We start from the raw sequence: 19391 nt of genomic DNA, 5'->3' as shown, positions 1-19391 counted from the left end.
CTGCGTGACCCCCGCCGCCCGCCCGCGGTACCGCCGCCGCGGCTCGGCCCTCCCGCAGGACAACACGGTGCTGCTGCCGATCCTCGGCGGCACACGGGAGACCGGAGGGGCGGGGAGGGGACACGGGGCTGCCGGCAGTGCGTCCCGGCCGGCGGGGACAGGGACGGGAGCGGGAATGGGAGCGGGAGGAGCCAGCGCGCGGCCCCCGCCGCCCCAGGGCGACTGGTGACGAGCGCCGCGAGCGCCGGCCGCCCATTGGCTGCGGCGCGGGGGCCGAGCGGCCAATCAGGGGCCGGGCTCGGAGCGGCGCAGCGCTCGCCCTCGCCTCGCCCGGCGGCCCCGCGCGCGGGGGGCGGGGTCACGTGACGCTCTGTTTACATCCTCTCAGCTGTCGGGCTCCGCCTCCCCCGTCCCGTCCCGTCCCGTCCCGTCCATCGCACCGACACCGACCGTGACCCCGGCCGCCGAACCGACCCGCGCACCCCGACCCGCCGCCACCCAGCGCCGCCCTCCGCTCGCTCGGCCGTTTGCCCGCGGCCTGCCGGAGCGCTCTTCTGCCTTCAATTCCGGCCCCCCCCCCATCCCCCCCATCCCCAGTGGGTCTCGCCGGTGCCGCCCAGCGCAGGGTGCGGGGCCCGCTGCGGAACGGGTGAGTGTCCCGCACTGCGGGGGCGGGCAGAACTGCGCTCCGGCCGCGCTGTGCGGCGCGGAGGCCCCGAGGGACGGCCGGGACGGTGGGTTCGGCGGGGGAGGGGAGAACGTGGCCCTGCGGCCCCTGCCCTTCGCTGGCTCCCCGGGCGCTGCGCTCCCCATTGTCCGCGGGCCCCGCACGCAGGCGCGGGGGAAGGGGGGTGGGGGGGAGGAGGTTGTTTTCGTGCAGCCGGGACAGGGCGAGGGCTCGCCCCAGGGAGGGACAGGACCAGCTTCGTGCCTACGCCCTCCGCAGCCCCTTTTCCTCCTCCTCCTCCTTTGCCCGACCCTTGCCACCCCTCGCGGCGTCTGCGTAATGAATAATCTCTGGCCCAAAACGGGTTGGGAGGAGGAGAGGTGGTTGGTGTAGCTGCCGTGGGCCTGGGCAGAGGTGGGAGGACGGGGACGAGAGAGAAGGTTCCAGCCTCGAGATCCCGGCGGGGGTGGTGGTGCAGGCAAGGTGAGGGCAGCGCTTGTCCCCCGCTGCGGCTCCGCGCCTTGCCTCCCCCTGTGACGGCTGTGCGCTTGCTGTTTGCCTTTGAGGAAATGCAGTGAGAAGGGAAGCCTGCGGGTTCGGGGATTTCTTTGGGCTTGGTGGTTTTTTTTTTTTGGGTTTTTTTTTTTTTTTTTTTTTTTTTTTCCCCCGCTGTCGAGTCTTTTCAGCCTCATGGGGTTGTGGGGACTGCGTCTTCCAGGCCGAGGCATCATTGAGGGGTGCGTGAGACAACATTTTGTTTTGTTTCAAGAAAAACCCGTGGGCTAATGCCGGGTATTTCCCTTTCGGGGAGAGGAGGAGGTGGTGCGGCTGCAGGAGGACACTTTGTTTACATAAATAAAGTGTGTGAAATGCGCGATAACTTTGCTTTTCGCCCGCAATCCAGGGTGAGTCGGCCGGTGAGCATTCCTGGCGGCAGCTGCCGGAGGAAAAGGGGAAGGCAGCCTCTGCCCCCCGCTTTGCCATAAACGCACAGTTTTTCTCTGTTTATATTGTGATCTCTGTTTTGGCTGGGAGGAGAGTAAGGGGAGGAGCAGGAACTGGCTCCGGGGCTGCCACCTCCTCCCGTCTTGTTTTCTTTGTTGTTATCAGCTCGAGGAGGCGTCCTGGGGTCACGTCTGTAGCTGAGCTGCGGTCTGCGGTGTTAATGGGATTCCTCTTGGGCCGAAACCTCGGGCCGCCTTCCGCAGTGCGTGTGCGGGTCTCGCTGCCCTCCGAGCGCCCTCCTCCCCCTGCCTCGGCAGCTGTCAGCGGCTCCCTCTGAAGTTGCAGGAAGGGGAAGGGGGGGCAGAGGGAGAAGGAATCTTGGCATTTATTTGATACTCGGTCAGCAGCCTGGGCCTGCTTTATGCAGCTCTGTCATTAAAAAAAAAAAAAAAACAAAACCAAAACAACACAAAGCAAAACAAACCAGAAAAAGAAACAAAAAAAAAAGAGAAAACCACCAAAAAACAGCAACAGCAAAAATGGAAAACAAACACCTAAGGTGGAAGGGTGAGGGAGGGTCTGTTTGAAAACAAATTCTTTATGAAAGTACTAAAGTGCTCTAGTGTGTGGAAAATGCTTGTGTCCTTGCAGTACTTGCCAGTGCCAACATAGTTAGTGTTCTGCTAGGAGCTATTTTTTTTCGCTCCTGTCAACTAATAAGTCAAGCACAGTTGAACTGCAGGCTTTAGCAAGAATGTAAGGTTTCTTCTCATAAAGAGCAGCAAATGTTGAGACACACACAAAAAATACCCAGAATAAGGCTAGTCAGCACTTCAGCAAATTAATGAAGATACCCAATTCCTCTTGACCATATGACCTCTGTGTTAGAGAGAATACTTTTCTAGATGGAACGCACAAAAAAATCTAATGCTTAGAGTTAGTAAAGTACAATAATGTGTGGTGAGAATGTCTTTGTAACCTTAATCCATTCTGCTTGCAAATGAATTATAATGTGTGATACACTTTCCCCCCCCAACAGGACCATTACCTTACTCTGGGCAGAAGATCTCTGGAAGGAATCAGGCTTGGATAAGTGGAGCTGTCTTCTGCAGAACTCCTGCCTGATTTGTTGGGAGAGTTTGAAAAGTATTTTGGATTTGTAGGTGGAAAAATGTGTGACAGATCGTTTGGTATTTTAACTGATTCTGAGTGAATAAATATAATGGTAGGAATGTTAGAAGTATGTGAGGTCAGAGAGCCACAATGAGGGCTTTGGAGATGGACACTTAGCCAGATGTTCTTTACAACAGTCAGTGTCCCTCAGAAGTGCTAGAAAATACAATTGGATGTTGTTGGGAGGTCTGCAGTGAGGAGAATATAATGAAATTGCAGAAGCAGAAAAAAAGTATGTAATACTGGACAGTCCTGGATGGCCAAATTTTATCACTGTGTCTGTGCAGGGTTAGGTTCCTTCCCTGCATCATCTCTGATCTTCACTCCAGAATTTTTGTAAAAGTCTTCCTTCCTCTAATTTGCCTTCTTTCTGAATTTTCTTCATCTAATCTTTGTCATTACTTGCTTTAGATATGTGACTGGCCAGTTTGAATTTTGAAGCATTCTATTGATACATTATAAAATCTTGCCATTTCTGTAATCATAATCTTGGTGGTTTTGGTGGTTTTTATTGTTTAGTCTTCTGTTTGCCTGTCAGTGACTGCCCCAACCTGCAGCTCCTTTTGAAGAGGCTTCTGTCTAATAAGAGACTTAAAAATAGGACCTCAGTGTCAGGCATGGATTGTAGTTTTCCATGCCTGTGGTGGGCTGTCCCAGAGCAGTCACTTGGCTGTGTTTCTGTAAACTTGAAGTGCTTTGAGATGCAAGTGTGTATTCTGAAGCTAAAGGTAGGCTTCTTAGGCATGATACCAGTGCAGGTGTAAGTCTTAAGGCAAACTTAGAAGACATTATTACAGAATTCCTACTGCAAGACATTGTAGTGCATTGGTCTTGTTTTTTCCCCCCAGAAGCAGGCAATAAAAATTCCCCATGCAGTGTCTCAAAGGTTTATGTTGGGTGTTTCAAAAGTTCCCCAGAACAAAAACATAAAAAGCAATTCTGAAATACTAAGCATTATGGTAATGCTCATGCCAGTCTTAGGTGCATGGAGAGGAACACCTGAGAATACAGTAATTTTTTCTGGATGAGAGGTGTCTTTACATGTGCCTCTTCATTTCCTGCTTTGTTCCCATTTTCAGCAGGATTGTCAAAGAGATCTGCTATTCTACCCTGCTGAACTGAAAGTGATGCTCTGTAGCTGATGATTAATTAGCTCTGTGTAAGAAAAGTGCCTTGAAGTCTCCAGCACTTGGCACTCTTGAATGCAGACATCGTTTATATAATCTCATTTGTTTTACCTACTTAGAATGTAAACTCCTCAAAGCAAAAGTGGGTAGAATGTAGATGCAATTATGTTTTGCAAATGAATAATCAGGTATGTGACTGGCCTAAGGCACTCCGGGACTCTTCCGGTAGGGTCAGAAGTTGATCTGCATAGTTCATCCTCTCCAACAGGTGTGGATTTTTTGGATGGAGAATTCTTTTAATGTATCTGCTTTGCAGAACTGTGTTCACACTCTTCTGTTTCAACATTTATGAAATTACAAGGACTGAAGTGTGGTAGTTATATCAAATATTATGGGGATAATTACATGAGAGCATTAGGATATAACTACCGTGCTCCAATTCCTTTGGGACTTATTTGTGTGCACTGGATGTTAATGAAAGCCTTCAGGCCTCCTTCATGCAAGCTCTTAAAGCAGTTTCTGCTGCTGTGTTACTTAAGAAATTTGGGCTGGACTTCTGGTCCTTGAAGAAAGGATAGAATTTATAGCAGCTCAGGATGGTGAGTATAATATTTTATAGAACTGAAAGATAGCTGGCTGGCATTCAGAAGAGGGGTGTTAGTTTTCTGTCCTTTTTGTCCTGGTATGTCATACCTACTTCATGTTTCAAAGTCGACAGTGATGTTAACCTCAAGGAGCTTGGAATACTGATGTGATGTATGTGTGTGGATTCTTGCTTAATCTACTTCTGATCAGAAGTTTATTGGAAATGTTGAAAGTAAGAAGTAAAAGTAAAATGTAAGCAAAAATGTCTTTAAAAATGTCAGTTAGTCCAAAGAAACTTTTTTTTTGAAAGAATAAAATAATTGGAACCTGCAGGGTTGGAAACAGGTCTGGAAAACAACTGTAGGGTCTTTATCACTTATATATTGTGACTACAATTGATATGTGACATATTTCTCAATTAATTTTATCAGTTCTTTAAATTGAAGCACAAAAGTGTGAATTGCTCTTTATTGTGAGGGAAAGACACTGGTTTAGAGATTATTACAGAACACTTAAAGTAAGCAAAGAAAGACAAACTCCACAGCCCTAAAAGAGATTAGGTGTGACATTGGGAGTCACCATGGGAGCTCACAAGCTACAGGTTCTGTATTCTTGTACAGTGAAGTTCTTGAGTGGGGAATTACTGTGGAACTTCTCTTCTTAGAGGGGCTGTCTTGGGGCAGAAAAATACTTGGAGCCTGCTACTTACAAAATGCATTTAATGAAGGCTAGTTTTGAACTTCTTTGTTTTGTTTAGTAAAGAAAGGATGTAAAGTTCTTGCTTTTACCAGTGCAGAGTATTGAGCTCTATGAGTTGCATGCAATTGGAGGTTTAAGATACTGGGAGTGTTGTTAAGGTGGCATAACAGGCAGCGTTTGGAATACCTCTCAAGTAGACCATTTCACTTGATTTTCTCAAAGTAGTATTTGGTCAGCATACAGTTGCAAAACAGAGTTGGGATTTGTTGTGTTTCTAGGGTGTAAAAGAGTACAATTGGAATCAATGTTGAAAAACTTGTTTGAGGAAACAATTCAGAATTTGACAACAAACCCTTAAAATCTGGTTTAAAAGGTAACAGGCTTTCATCAAGTGGTTTGATAGTGACATGAGCTGTTTTTAATCCTGAATGAAAGACTTTTCTATGGAGGTGCTGCAGGGCATCAGAGTTGTCAGCATGGAGCTGTTAGATACGAGAGAATTTAATGAAGGCCTACATTATTTGAAGTATTCAAAACAAAAAAAAAAAGATGGCAGACAGGATAAATCTAAATTAGAGGTAGCTCAACAGTTAGGGAATAGAGCCCTTGTCTTGGTTGATGACGTGCCTGCTTTCTTGGAGGTGGTGTATGTTTAGAGACACACGTGGACAACCAGCCAGTTCTGTGGCAGTGTAGGTACTGTAAACAGGATCTCTGTTCTGAATGTTTTGAGAACCTGCTGATGACAGACTTGTTACAAGTCAATGTCTCCAGGTTAGCTCTTCTGGTCTCTTTTGGCCAGTAATGCCTTTTATCTGGTTGCTTCAAGTTAGGTTCCTTTCAAAGCAGTCTTAAGTGACACAGAAAGAGCAGCTTCTCTGAGTTAGTTGCAGAGGAGCAAAGACAGGATGTGGGCAGAAGAGTTTTCTGTTTTGTTGTTCAGCACTAATTGTTGCTGTAGCACCGGCCAAGTAACCAATAGTTAGGATGAGCACCTAAAATAGCACTGGAGGTCTGTGTTTGAGCACTCAAGTCAGATCACAAATACCAGAAGCTTGCTGTTTTTATTACAAAACCTTTTCTTTGCATGATTTCTAAACAGATAAGTCTTATTAAAGCTGTCAGTAATAATAATTATTTCTTCCCTTTTTTTAACAATTGGCTTGTTAAAATTTTAAGTGATAGGTGCATATTTCTAATGGCAAATTAAGCAATCTTGAAAACTATTTTCAGAATGAATAGTGACAACTTTGTAATACTAGATAATGTTCCTCCAGGAGGCATCTGTCACTGGGAAGATTTTTTTTTCCCATCTGATGTCTACAAATGTCATCTTAGATTTAGTGGTAAGAGTTACAGTCAAATCAGAGTTGTTCTAAAATACTAGTTTAAGATGTAATGAAAGGCAGTATGCAGTAATATTGTAGACTCAAAAGGAATGTAACTATTAAAAGCATGTATTGATGCCATTCTTCAAGTAAAACAAATATAATTTATTACTTGTCTTCAGGAGTGAAAGGTAACTAGATTTCAAAGAGATAATCTCAGGGGTTACATGTCCTAATTATTTATTCATATTTAAAAAAAGACTAATCTGCCTCTCCAAAAGGAGATTCCTGTATCAATATGGGTTTTTTGTATATGAAGTGATAGTAGTTGTAATTGTTTATAGTAATAGTCAATTAGTGAATCACAGTTGGCAATTGATATGCCTGTGGCATCCCTGTCCCAGTTGAAAGGCTTGATTCCTGTAAGTAGTTGTTTTAACATTAAAAGAGGAATTAGGACCATGTGGTTGGCAGAAAATGAGAAGTGATTACTATTTTGAGATTTTTTTTTATTTCTGTAGCAAGTGTTTATAGCAGATATTTGGGAATTACCATGTGGTTTTCTTGACATATAAAAGAAAAAGCCAAGTAATACTATTCAACTCAGTCAGGATGACTGTGCTGTTATATCATGCTCTATATATCAAAGTTAAAAAAAGAAATGATTGTGGGAGCCACTATCCTCAATCCTCAGAAATGATTGTGGGAGCCACTATCTTCAGAACCATTGTTTTTGCTTGATAAGTATGACTGAAATGAATGCAAGTCAGCATTGGTGAAAGACTGAACTCCAAAGCAGTTGCTAAAGGAGATGCTTAATTTCGATAAATGGTTAATATTTCTGTAGTGTAAATAACTTAAAGTAATCAGGAATGCTGTATTTCTACTGGTACATTTAGTTTGCCTTTACAAGATTTGATTTTAATTTGCCTGAGATTCATGAAATTCTTGTTTTGCGTTGTAGTTCTTGTTGGGTTCGGTGGGTGGGGTTTTGCTGGCTCTTTTTCTGCTGGGCATGTGATCCTGCTCTTTATTTGCAAAACTGTTTCCTCTACCCTTTTGAGAATGAACTGTGGTTTTCCTTCCATTCCGTGTAGTCCAGTTTGTTAAGCTTTGCTGTGTTCTTCCTTCAAGAAACTCTAAATTTGGCATTATTGCGGTCAGAAGGTCAGTGAAATTGGAAGGACACAGGAAAGTCAAGCTGCTGAGTTTTTTTGACTTCTGCTGAGCTGACATCTGCAGTATTATAAAATCCCATAGGCCTTAGTCTCTTGTTATTTGCTTCAGTTAATTATGCATTCATCATGACTAAGACTCATTACTGCCAAGTTTCCTGAGATTCTCTGATGTTTTCTGAAGTAATTCAGTTGTCAGAAAAAGTCACTGTAAAATTTGGCTTCTCTATTCTGGCATGCTTTGAATAAACTGGAGTTGTCCCTGATATAACTACATCAGATTGTGTGAGTGTAGCAGCCTCTTGTGTTCTATCTGTAAACTACACTTATGTAAGGTGAAAACCATGTGCTTTGTATGACTGCAAAAAACCTGATACAGTAAGATTGTGGGGATGATGATTATCATGAGATGTGCAAGCGCACAGCTGCTATATAGTCAATGATAAAAGGTTCTCAACTTCCATTTCTTGCCGAAGTATTTGCATGAATATCTTGGAGTGGTTACTGGAGCTTTCACAAGTGCTTCAAATCCTTTCCAGATGACATCTGCCATTGTTGGTACTGTAAGTAAATTATAACTTTGGAGCCACATTTACAGTAGTACTTGATTCATACCTGAAGAAAAAGAAAACCAGTAATTCAGAAACATTTTCAAGTTTAAAATGTGCTTGTGTATTTTGGTTTGTGCTTTTAAAGGAGGGCTGTAAGGAGTTTTGTTCAAGTATTTCTGGTTTTTAGTTTAGGTGTCTGTGGCCTCAGGTCCAGTGAGTTGTGAGGCTAAGCACGTATTCTCAGTAGCAAACAAGCACATGTATTCAGCATCTATGTCTCTAATTTTCCACCACACCAACACAGGAGACAGCACTAAGGCGAGCACAAACAGCACCAATGGCCTCATCCCGTTCCTCTTTCTGTGTGTTCAAACATATGTGTGCATGTATTACGAATCTTTCTGGTTACTGGGTTTAGGCACTCATTCTGCCCTGGAACTCTTGGGTCTGTTTATGCCCCATTGCCTCTTACACACACGCACATGCTCAGCTGCCAATCCCAAACACCACAGCTTCTCCAACAGCTCACCTTGGACCCCTCTTTGTTCTTCCAGCAGCCACCTGCCTCAGCTGCCTCACTTGGCCAGTGTGTTCCGTCCCAGTCCCAAGGCCACTCTGCCGGTTTGCTGGCCAGTCCAGCTTGCTACTCTGTATGGTTACACCTGGACCTGCAGAAGCTCACACCCTGCTTTGCCAGCACCACAGACTCACCAGCCCTTGTGACCTGTGGTCTGATTCAGTGTCTTGTAGGTGCACATGGACACCAAACAGAAGCCCAAGATAGAGTTGCAAAAGGAGATTGACAGTCGGACAGGATAGGCAGGGCATAGCTGGACACACATACTGACCTGCAGCCTGCTGACAGGTGACCTGTCCTTCTTGTCACTATAGCTGTGGTCTTCCCATGCTTGTTTCTCCCCAGTCACTGTGATTTTTCCCTTTCCCCACCTCTGGTTCTTCCCCCGAGCATCCAGTCACAGGACTTGTGCCATCCCCCAAATCCCTTTCCCCTGCACTACATGGGAGCTTTTACAGAGCTACTTCTGTAAAAGTCCCACCTTTGGATCTGGGAAATGCCTTGGAGAGGCACAGTGGTGGTGGGAGTGTGGAGAGAGCTGGTGGTAGGCTGGCTCAGGGTATTCATCTGTGTTTCCCCCACTTGTAAATGCACCCCTGCTCCGTTGTGTGCAAAACAGCTTCCTGTCACATAACCCAACAAAGTTAACTTTGATATGTGCAGGCAGATAATCTGTTTAATCATTTGCAAGCCCTGTGGAAAATTTAAGGTGGAAGGTACAGACTGGCCACAGAGGGGTAAATTAAAATGATACTGTTACAAAAGCAGTACTTTGAAACATTACCTTAAAGTAAAGATAATATTAAAATATTTGCATGAACCTTTGTGAAACAGATTTGATTGCAGTATTAATGCTGTAGCCTTTTATGTTGTAAACTAAAGTGTTGATTTTTTTTTTCCTGGATGACTAGAGACTTTGGTAGAATTTTAATATAGATTTAGTTTGTACTTGATTAGTATGTTTTGAAAGTTTGGATAAATCATCACTTTTTTTTTTTGTTAGAACCATGAAAGGGAAATTTATCTCTGTTTTATATAAAGTAAGCATTGACAATCTTAAGTAGTAGAGATTTATGGACAAAGTCACATCATTATATAGTTTGTATGGATTTATGGTATCTGTAGAGACTGAGACAAATTATGATATTGATCCTTAATGTCTAAAGCTTTTGGATATGTAGGACTTGGGGGTTAAAAAGAAGAAAGAAGGGTAGATATCCATTGCTTTCTTTGACAAAATAAAACAAACTCAGTGTACAAATGTTAGTAAACAAGCTACATTTGAAAAAAATGGTGATTCCAGTGTGATGCTTCTGGAAGATTGCATCAGTGAGAGAATTTTATTTCGTGGTTCTGAGGAGAAGCAGGAAGCAGGAGTAGGCTTCACTCATTCTTCCCTCTTGATAATTACAGGACTAAGTAAAATAACTTCTCAAAATATACTGTTGTATTGCACTGTACTCTTAAGAATTAAGCACAGAAGAATTGGGATATATTTTTTCCTTAAATTGTATTTGTTTAGCATCTCATAAGAAGAGGATGCATAATAAATAAAAGTTGAGGTTCTCAGGCTATGAAAGTTAAACATCATGATAATACAGTATTTAAGTTGTTTATGCTGTGATTATTGTGTGCTATTTTGAAGCTTTCAGATACATTTCTGAAGATTGGAAACCAAAAAATTTTGGGGTATTTCTGCTTTTAATTTGGCCTGGTTTTGGTTTTTTTTTTTTTAAGAGACTGAAGTAAATGCATAACTCCAAGATGAGGTTTCAAGTGTCAGGAATGCAACTATCTTCTATTTTTACACTTGACCTCATTTCTGTTTTCTTTTGCTAAAGGCAACAGGCATATGTTGTTCTGTTGCTGCTAGAAGTGAGTTACTTAAATAACTTGAAATGTTTGTGTGCAGTAAGTTTTTGAACTTTAGTACTGGCTGAAATAGTGAAAATTTTGGCATGGGCCACATTTTGCCTAGTCAAAGTTATATGAAGTGTGACTTGATCTGCTTCAGGACTATAACTTTTATGGTAAAAGGTTGGGAAAATATTTTTCAGTTCTTGTACAGAATCTACTTTGTATTTCATTATAAAAGAAGATTGTCCCTCCCTGTCCCCCAGTTGTTACTAGGGACTCTGATGATTACTCCAAGGAGCATAATTTCTGTTCTGGTCAACCAAACTAAATTATTAACCATCTTTTGCAAAAAGAAGCAAGTTTGGTTTTAAAAATGTTGACTCTCTCACTATTGTTCTTTATATATATATATAAAGGTGTCTTAGATGGAAAGCAATCACAATATTAAAATTTGCAGAAATGTTGTGTCACTTCTATACTTTTGCCTTTTCAGGCCAAACAGAATTAGATGTACCAGAACCAGTTCTTTTTACACATCACTCTACAGCTCTTCTGATTCTTAACATTTGCTTGTTGTGGCTTATATGAATATGCTTGAAATGAATACTCTCTGTTAAATATCTTTCTACAAAGCTGTGTATTTTGGCAATGAGTTTTGCAGCCTGGTCACTCTCTAGCTCGTGAATTTGTGAAGTATGTGCACAGACAGCAGTTTCTGATATGTAAAACAGGTGCATGAGACAGGCTCAGTGAATATCAGACATCTGTATGTACTAAACATCATCATCTCTAGTGAAGTCCTGATATTTTAGGCAGTGAACAAACTGCTGTTACCTGGTACCGCCTGTTTCTGTGGGTCTGTTAGGCCCTCAAGAGAAGCTTTTCATCTTTCCCCTTTCTCCCAACCAGTATGTGATAAAGCCCTTTGGCTAGTTCATACTGGGCAAACTAAAAATAGTTGTGACCTGGCAATAGACAGAGCTGTAGGCACGCTTCTCAGGAGCTGAGACCTTTACGAAATGTGCTAGGAGAGGACTGCCAGGTTCTGTCATGGACATTGGTATCAGAGGAAGGATATCTTTCTGCGTATTAGACATTGGGTTAAACTGATATCTTTTGCTTAGATCTTCAGTGGAACTTCAAAAGGTCATTAAGTCATCTTAGGCTCCCCAGAGACGAGCATTTTGGTGCATTGTCTTACAACTAAGCAACAGGAATTGTTTTGGACTGTTGTGGGTAGAGAAGCAATATTCATTATTTTGAAGTCTGCAATTGATAGTACACTCTGGGCAGAGGTAGTGTTCGTTCAGTCATAAAGGCATATGTACAACCTGTTGTCTATATTTGAAGAAGAATTTAAGTCTCTTTTTGAAGAAGAAACTGCTCCTGAGGCCTGCGGGGCTTAGCTTTGCAAAGAGTTTTGGTTGCCCAGATTTTAAGCAGTAAAAAGAGCAAAGTCAGGATGTGGGGTAAAGCTGAACATTAAAATTTTAGTCCAGGAAGTATGTAGGGTTGTTTGCTTTGCTGTGTAATAAAAGGTACTGAATTTTCAAGCCTTTATGAGCATACCTGAGAACAGGTCTGGCATGTATAAAAAAATGTTCCATTCAGCATGTAGCGAGGGTAGATAGAATTTCACATGAAAAGAACAAATTAAGTACAAGAGACAGTACAGACCAGGAAAGGAATGTCTCCTAGTTCAGAGAAGAGCGAAAAACAAACACAAAAGCAACTAGCAACATTCTGTTATTTTATTATTTTTTATTTTACTCAAGTTCCTGTGAAAGGTTTTAATATTAAAAAAAAAAAGTTCAGTAGCTACTCAGCAAGTTACTCCAAAATTATGCCCTTGTGTAGCTGCCAGAATTAAATTCATTTGATCATGTGCTTATATGCTTGTCACTGCTCATACATTTGTGGAGTTCCATAAGTTTCACTACCTCTTTTGAGAGAAATGCAGTACCATGTCTGCTGTTCAGGTGACTGTAGGTGGAGGAAGAGTGAAAGCAGGCACATACCTGGAATCTTGTATAAACAGCTGTTGAAAGCTCAAACAGGAAGATCAGGGCTTAAGCTTACATCAGACTTGACAAACATTTTCTGCCCAAGTAGGTCAATGCAATTCAGGTTAAGTCAGTAGTTGTAGCTGTTTACATTCATTTGACTTAACACTAATCCTGTGGTCTATTTTTTGTTCCATTGCCATATTGCAAAGAACCTCAAAGTATGCTCTGTGGAGTGCACTGCATAGGAGAGCTGACTCTACTTGGTTTTGTACTTGTTTCTGTTTAACTTGAAGAGCATCTTGAAGTGACCCACTGAACAGCAGTTTAGGAGTGAATGTTTTTAAGTAAGATTAGTCTAGAGTATAGACTTCAAAAATGTGCAGTGTTCTCTATAGTGTTTTCCTTAATGCACCAAGTAGCATCATATATCCTAAAAACAATAGGTTTTCTTCTTTCATAGCTGCTTGGAGTGACAAAACAAATAGCTGTGGAAGAGAACGTAGTTGGATTTCCAAAGCTTAAACTTTTTGCTGCCTTTAGTATCAGTTTAGTGGCAAGTATAGATGTAAAAGTTTTTTAAAAGTGTTTATGAAGACTTCATTGTAAAATACCTGTGTGTCACACATTTTATTCTTAATTTTGTAGTCACCTACTGCAATTACTACCAGCACATATTTCATATTTTGCTTTTCTCCAGTCTTTGCTGGGTAAAAGTAATATTAGAATTATTTTTTTTTCTTTTCAGATCATAATCAATCATACTGTTTGAAAGCTCCCACTGAAATCTTAAACTCAGCTCTGCAGTTTCAGGTTGAATTTCCTTGTGTGAGTTGCTATTATACTTGGGAGAAAAAGGAAAGCTAAACTGATAATGGACTCCTGTGGTTGTAGGAGTCACTGGATGGGATGAGGACAGGCAAAACATGATTTTGAGTTCATAACAGCTGTGAGGGTATAATGTATTGAGTCTGGAGAGAAAGGAGTAGGTCTGATATTTGATTAGTAGCCTGGGGAACTTTAAATCTCTGCTGATTATAGCAATGTTGCTGATTTTTGCTGTGAGTAAACTGTTAACTTGTCTGAAGTGTTTCAGGCCTGTGTGTGCATTCATTGTTAATTCCCTTATATTGCCAGTCACAGAATATTCCTTTTTGGGGAAATGGAACAGCTGAATTCTAATAATAATGTGCAGCTCAGTGACTTGTTGTGTCTTCTCCCTCTCACAGGAGAGAGAGCGGATTCACCAAGCAAGGTTGTATTCTGTGTATGAGTTTAAAGTAATGTGTCATGCTCCTGATTGAGTGTCATGTTTCTCCAATCTGATGTGTTGGTGAAAATTGTGTTAGTTGTGAGGAGAAAACTTCAAATATAGCTTATTTCATTCATTATTCTATTTTCTATTTTTTGAAACAAAGTAAGGATCAAGTTAGCTCAGGTAGCTTGTATTTCTGAGTAGTTATCCATATGGAGTCAGGTTATGTCAGTATTATAAGATAGATACTTTAAGATACTTGATGTCATATGGATTTAGCAATGTCAATGAGGTTTTGTCTGGCAAATTAACTGGATACCTTGCTGGCATGGTATTTAAGGTGTATTTAAGAGAGTGTGCAAGTCCTTCATGACCCAGGAAATCAACTTGAAGTGCAAATACACTTGCAGAAATTCTAAAATTTGCAAAACTTGTTTCCCTTTAAAAGCTGGCAGAAAAACTTGGTTAACCTTATACCTCATTACTAACTTTTCAGCTAAGAGTTTTGCATGTCTTACAAAATAGTGAAGAATTAAAATGCACTCAAATTATCGTATCTTCTTAGCCACATAGCCAAAAAATAAGTGTTCAATTAATGTGACAATATTAAAAAAAAGAAAAATTATCAAAAAACCTCCCAGAAATTATTTAATGTGTTTCACTGAAATTGGTTACAAATTAGGTCAGAAACAGGTCAGAGGTGGTGGTGTTACACAATTGTGTGGATTGTTAGAGAAATTGGAAAGTGTGTTTCCATTTCATTTTTTTCTGTATATATAAGAAACTTCAAGACAGGGTTCCAGCTTCTGAAAATAAATTCATGAGTAGTACAGAATGGAAAATAAGATTGTTTTAATTGCAGTTTGTTTCACTAAGTTAATTAACTTTTTATCAAGACTATATTGAAATTTTAACTCCTACACTGTAATTTCTGTTGGCTTGTGTATTCCAGAGATTCCTAAGGCTAAAAGCCATAGCTGCATTTTGATAAATTGACAGACCTTCATCTTTCTTGTAAAGTTGCTATATGTCTTGGTTTAATAGGCATCAGAATGCTGTTTGTGCTCTTTGTGAACTGCATGTGTTTCAGTTTTAATATCAGGGAGCTTCAGAGATGTTTTTTGTGAGCAATCAGCTGTGTAGAAAGTTTTATCATGCTGCTGTTTTTATCTTGGTCCTGGGTCAGCTGTCACAAGGAAGATTTGACTAACTTGCCCTTTTTCTCCAGTTGTGCTAAAATGGCTTCTGAGATGTTTTCTTTTGTGTGTTTAAAAGCATTGGAGGAAAGTGAAGTATCAAAAAGTATTTCTCTGCAGCACAAGAGGCCACTTCTCATGAAAAGATCTATTTCTTTCACTTCCTAGGGCATTTTTTGTTTTTGAACAGAAATACTTTCCATTGAGCAGCATTTTTGCCTACCTGTAGCTGTAGAGTGCAGAGTAGAGCACTGTAGATGACTAATGAATGCAAACCAAACCAAGATACCTAAAAAGCCTAAATGCCACCACGGTCATCTGCTTAATGTCACCTTCTTCAGATGGGGGCACTGTGTCATGTCCAGAATGATATGTAGCCTTTAACTGCACTGCCAAATAGCCACGCTCTTTTGCTGTGTCTCATTCTTGAGAGGAGACTCCATTTCTCTTCTCCCCTACTTCCCTCAATGTCACGGTGTTGACCACACTTTTTCTGCTCTTGGCTTTGAGATTTTGTGTGATAACCATTATTGAAGCTGAGACACTTGGTGGGTGTCATCAGTAGAAAGTCTTGTGATACTGCAATAACTTGAGCCATCATATAATGCCAAGAATACAAAATTACCAAATACCTAAAAAAAGTCTGTTGCTGTGTCATGAGTATTGAAAATTAGAAAAATGTTATTTACAGGATCTAAATGGTATGTGAAAGCAGTGAAAACACTTGTTGATGGAAATGCTAAAGCTTTATGTTTTGCCATCCTCGGGCTCTGCACGTTTGCTGGCGCTGTGCTGATGGCTGGCCGAGTTCTCCATCTGCTGGTGCGAGGTGGTGCATGCACCCCAAGGAAGAGCTGAAAGCGGCATTCCCATTTCTCAAAAGTAGCAGCTGAATTTAGTCTTTACGAAACTCAATTCTTATCTTTGTGTTTTTAATTAATTTCCAAACATATCTCAAGATAACAATGAACTTTTTAGTATGAAAGATGGAAAAAACTATTGCTTTTGTCTGTGTAATTATTTTACTGAAGTGTCATCATTTGATTCATTGAATCTTCAGGTGTGGTGCAAGTGCAGACAAATAGGGCTGGAATATTTTTATAAACTACAGTTAAAAAAATCTCTCAGGTTTCATGTTTTCTATGTTGTCCTGTAGTTTTTTTAGAAGTAGAAAGAAATATTCCTGTGCAGTTGAACATACACAGGCCTGCTTATTCTGCTATGGAGCACTAGGGTATTCCAAAGTCTGTTTTTTCTACTTTAATCAAAGAGGGTTTTTGCATGAGGGATAATTGCACATGGTGACTTTTTACCTCTTTTCATTCCAGAATGTCGGTGGGAATTAGTTTTGCTTTGGAGGGAAGCACACAGCTGAATGGTGAACAGTCATCATTTCACCTGTGATTGACCAGAGCTTTAATAGCCTTGAATGTTCCACCCCCACCCCAGTAAAGTCCCCCCAGTTTATACACTGGTCATGACACCCTGTGGTATGGAATAGCCCTTTGGCCAGTTCAGGTCAGCTGTTCTGGCTGTGCTCTCTCCTGGCTTTTTGTGTGCCTGCGCACTGCAAAGTGTAGGAAACAGGAAAGTACTTCCTCGGCTTACAGTAAACACTACTGAACAGCAACTAAAACTTCAATGTGTTATCAACATTATTCTGATACTCACTGTGTACTCTATTCACCTAGAAGTGACGCATTAAAATTCCTATTCTCCTGTCTCCCAGTCTTCTGTTGCTATTTTACTGGTAATTCATGCAACACTAAAAGTGTTAATATCTGGATTTTAAGTTTAGTAATTCATAATGAAATAACTGCAGCTAAAATACAGATCTGAAGGAATTACTTTGAAGTTAATATGACTTACTGCAGTGTGCTGTGTATAGTTACACTTACAAACTGGTAAGATGTTAAAAATTTCTAGATACTTAAGGAGTTTTTATTCCTCTAGTGAATATGGCAGGCATTAGGAGGGACTAAGATACTTGGAGGGCTTTCCTGTTTTGATTCCAGAAGAGAGCAGTGTGCCATTGTATCTGCAGTATTCTGTTTCAGTTCAAAACTGAACATCTGAAAAGTATCTCCAGGACATCATCCCTTAGTGGGTTTTGTTTCCCCCGAGGGATGATCTTAGCACATGGAAACCAAGTTCCTTTCAAAATTAGCTAATTTGGTACATGCTCCAGCTGCTGTTGGATACTTAGCTCTCAGGATAGGACTCACCTAAAGGCAGTTGCTGTCCTGTAGGTGCCCCCTCAAATGTGTAATGGGTGAAGGGTTCTTAGCACTGTAGGGTTTGCAGCGTCTAGCAAGCAATGCAGCATAAGGGTTTGCATGATGTGGACAGCCCATGCTGACATATCAAGCCCATGTTTCTCAGCTCTGAGTTAAAAATCTGAGGGGCAGAATTTTGGTTGAGTACTAGCTGTCCTGCCTCTTAGTTCTGCTTTGTAAAGTTACCCAGTACTAACAGTATTTCATTACCTGCTAATAGTTGTTAATGTCTTTGTTTTGCAGGATTCACTTGTGATGTCCTTCTGAAAAAACAGCTGAGACTCCATTACAAACATACACTTCTGGGAAAACTCTGCTCCTAATGTATTTTGCAAACTAATTGAATTGCCATCGAAGTTCAGCATGGGAGGAGCAGTGAGTGCTGGAGAAGACAACGATGACTTAATTGATAACTTGAAAGAAGCTCAGTACATTCGTACGGAGAGCGTGGAGCAAGCCTTCAGAGCGATTGATCGTGGTGATTATTACCTGGAAGGATACAGGGACAATGCTTACAAAGACTTGGCCTGGAAGCATGGAAATATACACTTGTCAGCACCTTGCATTTATTCTGAAGTCATGGAAGCACTGAAACTTCAGCCTGGATTGTCTTTTCTAAATCTGGGTAGTGGAACCGGATACTTGAGTACAATGGTGGGATTAATATTAGGTAATTACTAATATTGGGTAACCTGAAGGTTTTTTTTCAAATATAGTGCGTTTGAATATTTTAGAAGATTATGCAAGCCCTGTAAAACCTTACTTTTACTTCTTTAACAATAATAGTACCATACATAAGGCTGGCTCTTTGAGATGTGTTGTGAAAATATTGCTTGTTATCTGCAAGCAGTTCACTGGTACTCTAATTTGGTGACATTTCTTGGGTGTTTTGGAAGAGGCAATTCTTCCTGCATTCTGTAGTCTAAAATTCTCGGGAAAGGTAGAGTGGAACAGTTTTTGAAGGCTAAAATGTTCATCTGCATTTGCACTCTGTTTGCCTTTACCATAGGTTACTGTTCTGATCTTCAGTTTATGGAAGGGAACAATCTAAATTGTAAAGGCTAATTTATTTCTCTTGAAGAAACTTAACTGAAAAATAAATCTGTGTCAATATGCAAACAATTATTTTAAAGTATATTCAATCAGTTTTTAGTGAGAAAATTTTGGATTGTAGACTGATGAGACTTTTTAATCAGGTGTGTAGGTTTTCAAAAGAATTTTAACACACTAGCACTGTGTTTTTTCTTGTTTTCAAGTGTGTTTCCTATATGAAAAATAATGGAACTAAATATTGTTGCTTAAATCAAATTTCAAAACCTGGATAGAAAAATGCATTAAATCTCCTCATGCCCAGCATTTAGATTACAGAGCACATGCACCAACTATTTTTTTTACAGATTATTTTATTACATAAAACAGCAGTAGTTATTTTGATGTGTATTTTTCATAGATACAGTTTTCTTGACCATACTGCATGCAGTTTTTCCTTGGTTGCAGAAATCTTGCTGACAGCTAATACACAGATTTTGCTTACATTAATGTATATGCACAACTAAGGTGTCAAGAGTCAGTTTGTTCATTTTCAGTTAATTTAGTTACTTTCTGTCATCAGTTCTTATTGGAAGGAAGAAATTATGGCAAATAGTGCATAACAAACAAAATTGGTTAGTATCTGCAGTATCTTTTGTTCTAATTAATGCTAATAAATAAAATAGTTACTTATTCATACTAATAAATAAAAACTATTTTGTGAAAACAGGAATTATGGTCATTCACAGGTAAAATAAGATAAAGCTATTTACTCTCTTAGAGTGTTGCTTTTCTCTGTTTGGGAGTGTTTCTAATTGAGAGTAGATATTTTAAATTGGATTATAATATTTTAAGTGCAGTATTTAAACAATTAGTAAATATTGCAGCATTTTTTTTTGTCTAAAATGCTTCTTCAGGGTACTGACTAATGGTACTTGTTTATTTCTG

General features: G+C 40.7%; 1 protein-coding gene across 4 annotated transcripts in view; it reads left to right on the top strand.

The window, feature by feature from the left end:
* Positions 1 to 426: 426 nt before the first annotated feature.
* Positions 427 to 19391, top strand: part of PCMTD1 (protein-L-isoaspartate (D-aspartate) O-methyltransferase domain containing 1) — a 40730-nt gene continuing 21765 nt past the window's right edge. For 2 of the 4 annotated variants that reach the window (XM_064386174.1, XM_064386166.1), the window contains exons 1-2: positions 427 to 649; positions 17658 to 18084. In XM_064386174.1, coding sequence (XP_064242244.1) covers positions 17778 to 18084 — 307 coding nt within the window. In that variant the 5' untranslated portion in view covers positions 427 to 649; positions 17658 to 17777. Of the gene's footprint in view, positions 650 to 711; positions 735 to 1000; positions 1151 to 17657; positions 18085 to 19391 lie in introns of those variants that run through there. The other 2 variants (XM_064386172.1, XM_064386173.1) reach the window with 2 other exon arrangements.

This window comes from Passer domesticus, chromosome 1, assembly GCF_036417665.1.
Source record: "Passer domesticus isolate bPasDom1 chromosome 1, bPasDom1.hap1, whole genome shotgun sequence".
NCBI classification, from domain to species: Eukaryota; Metazoa; Chordata; class Aves; order Passeriformes; family Passeridae; genus Passer; species Passer domesticus.
The sequence above is the reverse complement of the archived record's forward strand: the minus strand, read 5'-3'. Positions and strand labels throughout refer to the sequence as shown.